Source organism: Myotis yumanensis, unplaced genomic scaffold (genome assembly GCF_028538775.1).
Source record: "Myotis yumanensis isolate MYYU_CA2020_CCGP unplaced genomic scaffold, mMyoYum1.0.hap1 SCAF_1, whole genome shotgun sequence".
In the NCBI taxonomy this organism is placed as follows: Eukaryota; Metazoa; Chordata; class Mammalia; order Chiroptera; family Vespertilionidae; genus Myotis; species Myotis yumanensis.
The window spans coordinates 211,875,288-211,887,884 of record NW_027223752.1 but is presented as its reverse complement, the minus strand read 5'-3'; the positions used below and the strand labels follow the sequence as shown (position 1 = coordinate 211,887,884).

Sequence of the window (12,597 nt, the reverse complement as noted above, 5' to 3'; positions counted from 1 at the left end):
TCTCTGGTTATGGCCTTCACTTTGAGATGTATTTTGTCAGATATAAGTATTGCTACCCCAGCTTTCTTTTCCTTTCCATTTGCGTGAAAGATATTTTTCCATCCCTTCACTTTCAGTCTGTGTGAGTCCCTTCTAATGAGGTGGGTCTCTTGTAGACAGCAGATGTATGGGTCATGTTTTTTTATCCATTCAGCCACTCGATGTCTTTTGGTTGGAGCATTTAGTCCATTTACATTTAAAGTTATTATTGAAAGGTACTTGTTGGTAGCCATTTCTTTTTTTGTGTGTGTGTGTGGCTGTTTTCTTTCTGAGCTTGATATTTCTTCTTTTTACACCAGTCCCTTTAGCATTTCTTGCATGGCTGGCTTGGTGGTGATAAACTCCCTTAGCCCTTTTTTGTCTGTGAAGCTTCTTATTTCCCCTTCAATTTTGAATGATAGCCTTGCTGGATAGAGTATTCTTGGATTCAGTCCTTTGCTTTGCATCACTTTGTAGATTTCCGTCCATTCTTTTCTGGCCTGATGTGTTTCTGTTGAGAAATCATTTGATAATCTAATGGGAGATCCCTTGTATGTTACTTTCCGTCTCTCTCTTGCAGCCTGTAAGATTCTCTCTTTATCCTGAACATTTGCCATGGTAATTATGATGTGTCTTGGTGTGGGTCTTTTCGGGTTCACCTTGTTTGGGACTCTCTGGGCTTGTGTGACTTTTTTCTTCCCCACCTCAGGGAAGTTTTCTGATATTATTTCTTTGAATAGGTTTTCTAATCCATGTTCATCTTTCTGTTGCTCTGGCACCCCTATTATTCGTATGTTGTTTCGTTTCATGTTGTCCCAAAGCTCCCTTAGGCTCTCCTCCTGTCTTTTAACTTTTTCTCCATTTGCCGTACAGTTTGAGTGTGTTTTGCTTCCTTGTCTTCTAATTCACTAATTCGGTCCTCCGCTTCTCCCAGTCTACTGTTGATACTTTCAATGGAGTTTTTTATTGAAGCTATGTCACTCTTCATTTCTTCTTGGGACTTACTTAAGTTGTTGATTTTTTCATCTGTTTCTTCTAGCTTCTTGCATAAGTAGTTAAGTTTTTCATCTGTTTCTTCTTGCTTCTTGAACATCTGGTGCATGTACTCTAGGAACCTTATTCTGAATTCTTTTTCCGTCATGTTGCATATCTCTGTCCCACTTAGCTGCTTTTCTGGCGAGTCCTCCTTTTCTTTCCTTTGGGGGTTTCTTTGCCTACCCATGTTTGATCTCGCTGACATATGTAGATGTTGAGATGTTCAGTGGCTGCTCCCTGGGTGGCAGGGGCTCCTTGGGTTGTGGTTGCTGCTCAGACGGTTGCGGTAGCAGCTGCTTTCCAGTTGGCAGCAGCTCCTCTGGTGGGTGTTGTTCACAGCTGTGTTGGTTCTTCTGGCTGGTGGGGGGAGGCTTCACGTACAGCTGCTGTTCCACAGACAGAGGGTGTGGTGATCAGGAGGCTGTGGTGATCAGGAGGCTGCGGTGATCAGGGGGCTGCTGTTGCTTGGATCTGCTGCGTTGATTTAAAGGCACAAAATACAACAGAGCAAGGCACAACGTACCCAGCACTGAACACAAGTATATTCACAATATTAATAACCCCAAATAAAGGTGACCACCCGAATTAAGAGAATTAGGGGATAAGGGAGAAAGAAGAGAAGAAGATAAAAGAGAGAACAGAAAAGAAAAATAAGAAAAAAACAAACAAAAAAGGAGTGCAAAAATAGAATTGGGAAAAAAGAGGGGGGAAAAAAAGAGAGCGAAAAAAGAGAATGAAGTAGAAGCGGGGAAGAGACTATTGGTATGAGGAGCAAACTCCAATAGAACTGCCACTAATCTCAACAAATTCCAGCAACAGATCCCTGGAGATGAATGCAAACTACAAACCACCAATAATATCCAGAGGGGTAAGGGAAAACAGAAGCACAAAAATAACCGGGGTGGGGTGGGGGAGGGAAGGGAAAAACCAGCAGAAAAAAAAAAAAAAAAGAAAAAGAAAAAGAAAAAGAAAAACAACCTCACAACCAGTCCTAAAAAAGAAGAAAAAACACAAAACAAAACAAACAAACAAATAAAAATAAATAAATAAAAAAAAAGCCCAATATATTCAACAATCAAGAAAACAATAGAAAGATAAGAGAGAAAAAAATGTTTGGAAAGTGAAGAAGGATAAAGAATAGGTGTATAAAGATTTAGAGCAGTAGATTGGAAATAGGATATATAAGTAGGGTGGAATTAGACAGGGGGTAAAAAGAGGGAATTGGGAAAGTCTGGAGCAGGAATAGGGTAAGAGAAACAGGACACCAAAAGGGGAAAAGTAAGGAAGAGGGTTTTAGCAAAGAGGTGAAATTGAGATAGGGAAAATTAATGCTAAAGGAACGATGAAAATAGAATGGAGAACACTAATCCCAAAAGAAAATAAAGAGAAAATGGCACTTTAAAAAATGGTAAAATGGTAGCAGTAATAATACTGGTTAAAAATAAAAATGTGGTAATTGAAAGGGTAAAATCAGGTGATGGAAAAAGAAGAAAAAGAGAAAAAAAATTGGTTTCTTAGTAAAAAGGTGAAAAAATTAAAAAGAAAAAGAAAAAGAAAAAATTTGCAGTAGTGATGGTCTTTCGGTTCTTCTACTCTTCAGCCTGGTTTGCCTTAGTCCTGCCAGGTATTTAGGAGAGTGTTGAATTTGCCTGCATTACACTGTTCCTCCGTGTTGTAAATCACAGTCCTGATTTTAAAGCAGGCCGTATTTGTGATCCAGTCTGCCTTAATTTGTATTCCCCTAAGAGTCAGTTTGTGGCTCAGCCTCTGGGTGGCAGTGTTTTTGGGTTGGCCTCTGAGGCTATACAGCTTCTCTATCCTTTTTTAATCCTTACCCTGCTCTGTGTTGTTGGTGGGACTGAAAATCCCTCTATAGGCCAGACCCTGGTAACTCCCAGGGACTAATCAGCTTGTTTTAATCCTTTATCTCATACAGGGTGGAATCTGGGTGTGGCTGTGCTCCTTGCCTGGGGGGCTGGGGGGAGGAATTCCACCCTCTGGAGGAATGGCTGCCCCAGTCCTGGGCCCAGGGGGGTCTCAGCACTCAATTCGCTGCCACCTCCTCTGGCTCCCCCTCTTTCCTCAGCCTCTCCCCAGATTCCCCTCGTCTGCACCTTCACCCTCTCTTCAGCACAGGTGAGTGTCTGTATCCGAACTGTCCTCTGAGCAGGGTTCAGTGAAAACAAAGAAACAGACAAACGCCGGCCGGCCGCGGAAACGCTCCTCTTACCGGTCTGGGAAACGCTCCTCTCTTACCAGCACTGCATGGTCTGGGAAACGCTCCTCTCTTATGGGCACTGCATGGTCTGATCAGTTCCTCAGGATGCCCCCTTTAGTCTCAGTTCTCCGCAATCACAAAATCCAAATCTCAAATCTCCTGGCGCCAGCAAACCCGCGGAACTCCTTACCCTGGTCAGGGTCTGTGTCTGTCCCAAGAGACGCGGCTGTCTGCCATGCGGTCTCCCTCCGACCCTCTGGGCTCAGGTCTGGCAAACTTTCCTGCCCAGATCCCTGGTTTTTAACCTTTCCAGGGGAGGTCTGCCCTTCCCGGCTGCAAACCGTCTCACCAGCTGAGTAAATTTGCCAATTCGGGGTGGGTGTTATTAGTTTCAGCTGCTTACTCCGTTTGCTCCGGGACAAGACCTGGGACGCGTCTGCCTATATCGCCGCCATCTTGCTTCCTCCTGATTTTTTAATCTTTTGTTAATGTGGTGTATTACAGTGATTGATTTGCATATGCTGAAACGTCATTGTGCCTCTAGAATGAATTCCACTTGATCGTAACGTATTAATTGTTTAATGTATTGTTGTATTCCATGTGATAGTATTTTATTTAGGATTTTTGCACCAGTATTCATCAGAGATATTGGTCTATAGTTTTCTTTCTCGTGTTACCCTTGGCAATTTTTGGTATCAGCGTTAAGTTGTCTCATAAAATGTTAGGAAGTATTGTCTCAATGTTTTTTTTTTTTGAAAAGTTTGAGCAGGATAGGTATCAAATCTTTTTGAATGTTTGGTAGAATTCACTGGTGAAGCCATCTGGTCCTGGTCTTTTATATTTTGGGAGGTTTTTGATGGTTTTTTAAATTTCCTCTCTATTGACCAGTCTATTTAGATTTTCCAATTCTTTATGATTCAGTCTAGAAAGGTAATATATTTCTAGGAATTTATCTATTTCTCCTAAGTTATTGAATTTGGTGGGATATAGTCTTTCATAATGCTCTAGTATGAACCTTTGTATATCTGTGATGTCTGTGGTAAATTCTATTTCATTTCCAATTTTTTTATATGAGTTTTTTCTCTTTTTTCCTTAGTGAGTCAGCCAGGGGTTTGTCCATTTTATTAATCTTTTCAAAGAATCAGATCTTTGTTGTATTAATTTTTTTGTGTGTGTGTAGTCCTTTTGTTCTCTATTTCTTTAAATTCGGCTCTAATTTTTACTATTTCCCTGCTTAGGTTGCTTTTGGGTCATTTTTGTTCTTTGTTTTCTAGTTCTTTAAGATTTAATGTTAGGTTTTTTACTTGGTATTTCTCTTGTTTCTTGAGATTGGCCTGTAATGATATAAACTTCCCTCTTATTACTGCTTTCGCTACATCCCAGACATTTTGATATGCTGTTCTGTCATTCTCATTAGTCTCTATATATCTGTTGATCTAAGAAATTATTATGTATTTTATCACTTACAGCTTGAAAATTCTAGTGGACAGGAATGTTCATCCATAGGAAAGTTATGAAGCTGAAGATAACATTCTGCATTAATTGTCAATCTATTTAGATGGAAAAAAATATTAAAAATGAGAAGTAATTTCAAGTATTGCAAATATTTTCTCTAATTTTCAAGCATAATTTTGGCCTACAATAATGAACTTTGATATACTAGGAAATAATAATGCTATAATCTTTAAGTTTTAAGTGGCAATATTATAACATTCATAAATGAGTTAGATAATTCTAACATTTCCCTCTCTAGCCAACTAAACTACCTCTGTATCCAGTTAGTAGAATGTCTTTTTATGTTAAGGTACTTTTAAAAATTTGTGCTTCAGGGGATCAATACACATACATATGGGCTTGTGCATGTGCACACACACGAACAATTAGCAGAGTGTACCTGGTTAAGTATGATAAGTTTTTCTCTTAATTTATCATGAACATCTTTCCATTATGGGTTATCCTTAAGAAGTAGAAACGCTCATGATAATGAATTAGATAAAACTGAATCGTACACATCAGCATTCACTTAATCTTTTCTTAAGGACTTTTTTTTTATTACATTATTAAAAAAATCACTGTGTAACTCTGAACTTGAGTTTTTTTAAAAAAAACTTCACCATACTAATTTTAATGTATAAAAGGAGCATCATAGTTCTTACTTACTCTGCAACTTTAAAAAGGGGAAATTCATGAGTTGACCAAATATTAGCATGAAAAATAAGTTAGAGCAATGACACTTTTTAAAACAGTACTACCTTAAAGTGTATAGGACTCGGCCGTCATTCCAAATTCGAAGCAGGCGATTAGGAGTCGTTATCCAATGAGCATCAGATTTTCTTGAATTTCTGAAGAAAGTATCAGGAATCCAAATTTTCCCAACCATATTACTGTTCAGTACAAGCACTTTCATGGTACTATTGAATTTTAAACGACTATCAAACCAGGTTTGGGCAAAAATAATATCAATTGTGTATTCCTGAAAGACAAAAAGAATAATGACCTGTAATAGTAAAGCCACTCTTTTACACATTTTCTTTAGATGTTTGAATTTTTATATTTAAAAAGTTTCTATAAGTTAATAGCAATTAAACTTGGTCTTTTGGGACAAAAAAAAATAGTCATAATCCAAATGTTTTTTTAATTGTTTAAAAGAGTCATGTAAAAATAATCCAATATTTCTAGTAATCACTGCTGCTTAACCTGGCTTTATTTTTTGGAAATTTTATTCAAGATTTTATAATATGTTGGATATTATCATTAAATACAAAAGCAAATTATCTCGCTGTTAACAATTATATTACTTTTGTGATATTCACATTGTGCTTAAGTCACAGAAAACAATATGAAGTAAAAAATTAAGATGTTAATATTCACCAAATTACCTAAAAGCCCTTACATTATTTTCTGTACAAAAAATTAATTATGATTACTTAGATTACTGTTTTCAATTGTTTTAAAGCAAAGACACATAAACACACACATGACGCTATTCTTGTGTTATCTTCACAATAATTTTCGTTCATGCCTATCCTGGCCTCCTGCTTCTCAGGCTGGATGTATTTTCTTTGGGAGAAATTATACCTGATCCAAACAGCCTTTTCAACTGACACAATGATGAACCATTCAGAGTCTAAGAGTGTAACCTGGGTTAATGACATGGTTTCTGGTTTTAATAGTAAATGAAATAGTAAGAAGGCTCATGCCCATTCTGATGAGCAGATCATCAGTAGATATGGTAGATCTTAGGAAGAGTATTTAATTTACATGATGTGCCAGAATTTTGTTGTTCATTGGTATGTAGTCAAGTGGCACAAACAGCTTAAAATAACGGAAGAGGCATACATATGTGCCAGGATTATGGCGAGGCAAAGATCCAGCATTGGTTGCTAGAGGAAACCTCATGCTACTTGGTGGGGATACTTGGCTGCAGTATTCCAAACTAACAGCGCATTAAAAGTGACACTTGATAATTACCTATCTGAGGGGTGGGGTTTAGCAAGCAGCTGTGAATTTTCCTTAGGAGCAGCTGACAGGATCTTCTTTAGAATACGTTTATAAAAGTGCTAACCACTGTTGAAAGAGCTATGACTTCTGAAGTGTCAAACTCTCCCAAGCAGAGAGTATTGAGGACATGTGAAATTTTTCTATTCAAAATTATCCCCTCAACCTAGAATCAAGGAGAGAAAGAAGTCTTCATAATCTATCCTTCCCAAATCCATAACAGAGGTTAATAACTCCAAGGTCTTTTAAATTACTAATCCTTAATAAGTGTCTCACTAAGATAAGAAGGTCATTAAAATTTGTGCCATTTTATATGTAATCGAAAATACAATTTTGTTTACTCGTTTGTATTAGTGTAATTTCCAGAAAATGATTCAACTGTTCTGTACTTCATGTTCCCATTTAGAGGTTATAATAAGCTGCATAATAAATAAGCAAAAGAAACATGAAAAGAAAATTCATTTATCCAGAACAAGTGCAATAGCTTCTAGGATACACATTAGGAGATAAGGAACAGGGCTTTTAACATGTGAGAGGCAATGAACATTATGAAATTTACTTTGCTTCCTTGATAGTGAGTTGAGAACACAGCATTAGTAAGTAAAGACGAAGAAGTGAGCCATTTTGATTTCTAACTCCATTAAGTCAAACCATAATTGATGAAAGTTTATGTAGTGTAGTCTTCCCATTACACTGTCAGCTTTCCAATTATGCATGTGTCTCATACTTAACTAGCCAATTCAATATTACTGTCTTTCTAGTAATGAAAGAAAACTTCATATATAATGCAGACCTGCCTAAGAAATTATTGTAGGTGAATAATTTCATTACAAAATTTGGTTGATTGCAATCTGGTCTTCCCACCTGGAAATTAATCTCTCCCTAAACTATCTATTCACATGTCCAGATATTATGAAGGGCCAGATAATGGTTAGCAGTAAATCAAATCTAAGGGCTACAGACATGTTGAGAAAATGTACAAGTGTAGTTTGCAGGGAGGAGATGAAGTTTCAGTCTTGAGTCAAATGCAGTCTGGAGAAAGAATCTCTCTTCCTCAAGGGACCTCACTCAGTGCTTACTCTTAGAGCTTTCATCTGATTGGACGGTGTCCTCCTACCTTATAAAGGATCATCTGATTTACCGAAAGTCTAGTGATTTAAATGTTAATCGCATCTAAAAAAAATGCCTTTACAGCAACATGCAGACTGTATTCGTCAAGCCAAGCTTGATATCAGAACCACCAAGTAATACAGGTCCATTCTACCACATTAGCATGTCTACTAATCTATAAAGACAAAATTGTAACTAACCTGGGACTCTCTATCTTGAAAATAATTCAAAATAGACACCTCCAAAATCTGACTAAGATGTGTCAGAGGTCTCAGAGTTGTGGGTGGAATAACAGTTGTGATATAATGAGTGAAAAGACACATTACTATAAAATATGCATAATATTATGGTATTTAGTAAAGCTATCTACAGAGTTATTAAATTGGAAGTAACAATGATGAATACTGGATAACAACCATCTAGAATATTTTTTTCTTTCACTTAAATTTCTGACTTTCCCATGTTAGACATGAATTTCTTCTATAATAAACAGATACACTATTTTTATGAAATTTGTTTTCATAAAAAACAGCATAAGGTCATCATTTGCAACTTAAAATATATATGGGCTCATACACAGCCTTTTTCTTGGCCCTTGACGTTGTGTATTGCTGTATTTTTCATTGTTTAGCCATTCTCCCCACTAGGTTTTAGCTTCTCTGAAGGAAGGAAGCCAATATATAATAGTGGGAAATAACCACCTGTTACAATATAGGTAGTAAATACATGTAAGGCAAACAAAACCATGATAAAAGAGAGAAATGTATTTGTTTATATCAAAAACTAATATCATTTTTATATTATTTGAAGATCAGAGATTAATTTAATTTTCAAATTCTAAGATCTTTAATGCCATATATGTGGGTAAATGGATGAGCATACTGAGAAAGAGGCATAGAAATGAAAACAGCACTATTCATTTATCATTTCTTATTTGATCTCTCTTAGTGTTGAATCAAAACGTACCTATATTTTATATTGTTTTAAAATAAAACCTGTGAAAAGAACTAGATTTAAGTAGCTAATGCCAAAAATAATATGTTAATGCAATATAAAAAAGTAAAGAAATTAAAACTATGGTAATAAGCTTTAAACTATTGTACAAACCAAGAAAATAAAGTTTAAACTGTTAAATATAAATTCTTCTTTTTCAATTACTTTAATTCATCACATCCAGAAAGATTAAACTCCTTCTCTTCCCCTCCATTAGTATATGCAGGTCAATTATCCAGATAGGAAAAAAAATCTCATTTTTTATGGTTTTGATAACTCATAATTTCTCAAATTAATATACCTATCGAGAAGTAATAGTTTCCTGTTAACATAGTATAAGGAATAAACAGGGTTTCTTTGATATGTACAAGCTATGCTTCAGATTCTATTTTCTTAAATCTAGACGCTGCAATAACAAAAAACGAGAGGAAGGAACAAGAGGTACGAGCAGAGAAAAAGAGAGAGAGAGTGATAAACATATTGAACGTTAGGACCAGTTGCACAAATCATGCTGAAGAAATGTGTTCCTTAAAATTGAAGAAATTCATGGAGAAAAATTTGTCTGTGAGCACCAGCTTTTCTAGTGTATTTAGAATGTTTGAACACAGTTATACGCCTCAAGAGTATATTACCAAGAATTAGGTTGATATAACAAGAGAAAGCAAAAAAAGACTTAAAAGTCATTTCTCACCATATTCAAACAAATTATTAAACTATACACCTCTCTCTCTCTCTCTCTCTTTCTCTCTCTCTCTCTCTCTCTCTCCCGTGCACACACACACACACACACACACACATTTGATACTTGGCCATCCCACTTGTAAAACCACCCTCTTGCTTGCTTAATTATACTCAAGTCTGCCTGCTTGATTGCACTCACATTCAAAGCAATTTTGTTCATTTGATGAAAAATGAATTTTAATTTTTCTGTATTGTTTAGTTAAAACAGTCTTCTATGTAAACTGCTCCTCATTAATCCCTAATACTTCTCTTTTAATAAACAGTATCAAACATTCTTAATTTTTTCCTGTATGTACTTTGGTATCACCAGTTTTAATAACAATTTAATTTAATTAGCCTTTAAAAAATTATCACTGTTCCAGGTCACAAGTGTGTAATTTGTGTCACTGGGAAAATGAATCTTCAGTACTATGAAACTTTTATAGAGTTAGATTATCATAAACTAGAGGCCTGTTGCACGAAAAGATTCATGTAATAGGCTTTCCCTTCCCCTGGCTGCTGGCACCGGTTTTCCTCCAGCACCCGGGACCCAGGCCTTCGCTCCGGCCGGAGCCGCCTTCAAACCTTTGTTGCCACACCCAACTGCCCTGGGTCAGGTCACACACGGGATGTCCGGATGGCATCCAGGCAGGCCAGCCGATCGCTGCTGCCCTGCCCGGCCGCCCAGGGTCGGGTCGCACACGGGACGCCCGCTGCCCCGGGACACAGATAGCAGGCCTGGATGGCAGCAGGGCAAGCGGGGTGGCTCTGTCCCACCCTGCCTGCAGTATGCAAATTAACCGTGATCTTTGTTGGTAGTTAATTTGCATATCATGCTGATTAGCCAATGGGGGCGTAGCGAAGGTACGGTCAATTACCATGTTTGTCTATTATTAGATAGGATGGCTCTTGGTATCCATACTTGTTAAATATCTCTGGGACACTAACATAACCTTGAATCCTATTTCTGTTTATTTTAACAACTATATATTTTTCTTTAATGAATTCATTAAAATTGAAAACAAAGGCCCAGAGCAAAAAAATATACAATTCATGAAAATGAAGACTTCCATATGCTCTACCAGGCTTATCTCCTCTAAGCATTGGTTAATTAAAAATGAGCATTTTAAGATTCTCCTAAAAAGAAAATTAACATTTCAGTTATATATTGTTTTATGAAATCTCATATTTGCATAATGTTAAATAATATACACAGATATTTAGAATGATTTGTCTTTACAATAATCAACTGGTGTATAGGAATTCGATTTAAACAGAGCTAACACTAAAAATTTCATTGAAACTTTCTTTTTTCTTGGCTTATTTGCCACTGTTTTATCCTAATTTTTTTGCCAACCTTGCTGTTTTATTTACTACATCAACCTCATATTAGGTACATATTCCTTAAATGTACATATTCCTTAAAGTCTGATATTCATTTCTGTTTTTTTCTCTTTACAAGATTGTTTTCGCCATGTCTCAGGATTTAGCTAATTACTGACAGATATTTGCTCCAGTGCTAACATTTTCCTGAGAGTTAGTTTCTAATTTCAGACTGTCAAATTCAACTTCTCCGCAGCCTATTCATATTCATTTGCAATGAGGTAACAAAGATGTCCTGGTGTGGCCCCAATCCTGTCAGTACAACAGTCAGTGCAGGCAGCTGTGAAAGTTCATGACAATCATAGGAACATCATATTGAGTAAGAAAAAAACAAAAACATAGCCTGACTATAATACCATGAGAATGAGCAGACACAGGCACTTGTTAGATATGATGACCATGTGGATATCAAGTGGTTAAATCCTTATAATAGAGAAACAATTTGACTGCTGTAATAATGAATATGTAAAATAATAGAGCAAATCAGCAAAATCTTAGAGAATTATATTCAGATGGTGTTATGGGCTGAAGTGCATTGACAAAAATTTCATATGAATCCCTAACCCTCAGTACTTCAGAATGGATCTAAGTCCTTTAAGGGGGTTATTAAATTACAATAAGGTTATTGGACTGGGCCCTAAACAAATCTGACTGGTGTCCTTTTGGGAGATAAAATTCGGACACACAAAGAGACACCAGGTATGTGCTTGCAGAGAGAATAGTTCATGTGAGGACTGTGCCATCATGTGAGCAAGATGGTAGACATTTGAAAACAAAAAAGAAAGCATTTTAAAAAACTAAACTTGCTACAATCTTGATTTGGACTACTGTGTTTCAGAACTGGAAAAAATAAATGTCTGTTGTCTGAGCTACCTAGTCTGTAGTTTTTAGTTTTGTTTGTTTGTTTTTTGGTGTCTTGAAAGACTAGGAGAGATTACAAAATCAAAGGAGATGAATATAAGACACTATTGAGTCCACTGAATGGGTCCTAGGAAGTAATTTGACTCACAGAAATGGGATTATTAGGCTTTGGGGCAGAACACTTTTAACCATTTTTTTAAAAATTTCAATGGGTTCTATTGGAGAAGTTAATTATGTCTTTAAATCAGTAATAAAATGCTATCCATTCAATTATAAAGATAAGACATAAATAACACACTTTATCATTTTCCATCATAAATGGCCTTCCTTTGAATTTTCTCTTATTTTCTCTCCTTTCATCTCTCTCTCCCATATCTACCACCATACTCATCACATTCTCTTCTCAGTGAAATATGTCAAAATCATAAAAGTAAACTATATTACCACTATGGACCCAACAACACATGTTGCTTATCTATTCCTATAACCCATATTATGTCTACAAGAACCTGTGACAAGAAGTGGGATAAGAGACCAATTTTGAGGATGGAGGAGGGATGTAAAATTCAATTATTATTTATTTTCTACCTTCATCTTTTCATGGACTTTCATCTAGCAAAGAATAACCAGTTCCACCTAACTGCCAACAGCAGTGGGCCCAATTTAATCCATTTTTCATTAGATTCTTACGTACATTGACAATTGATTATTAGTTCCTTCTTCTTCATGCTCTTTAATTTTTTCCGATTACATAATATCAT

The 12,597-nt window shown here is 36.3% G+C and overlaps 1 protein-coding gene across 2 annotated transcripts in view; it reads right to left on the bottom strand.

Moving 5' to 3' along the window:
- The window catches only part of GABRG1 (gamma-aminobutyric acid type A receptor subunit gamma1), a 50,822-nt gene that overhangs the window by 17,836 nt on the left and 20,389 nt on the right, over positions 1–12,597 (bottom strand). For both annotated transcript variants that reach the window (XM_070397170.1, XM_070397178.1), the window contains exons 4-5: positions 5,524–5,744; positions 4,739–4,821 (exon numbers count right to left, since the gene is read on the bottom strand). In XM_070397170.1, coding sequence (XP_070253271.1) covers positions 4,739–4,821; positions 5,524–5,744 — 304 coding nt within the window. The remainder of the gene's footprint in view (positions 1–4,738; positions 4,822–5,523; positions 5,745–12,597) is intronic.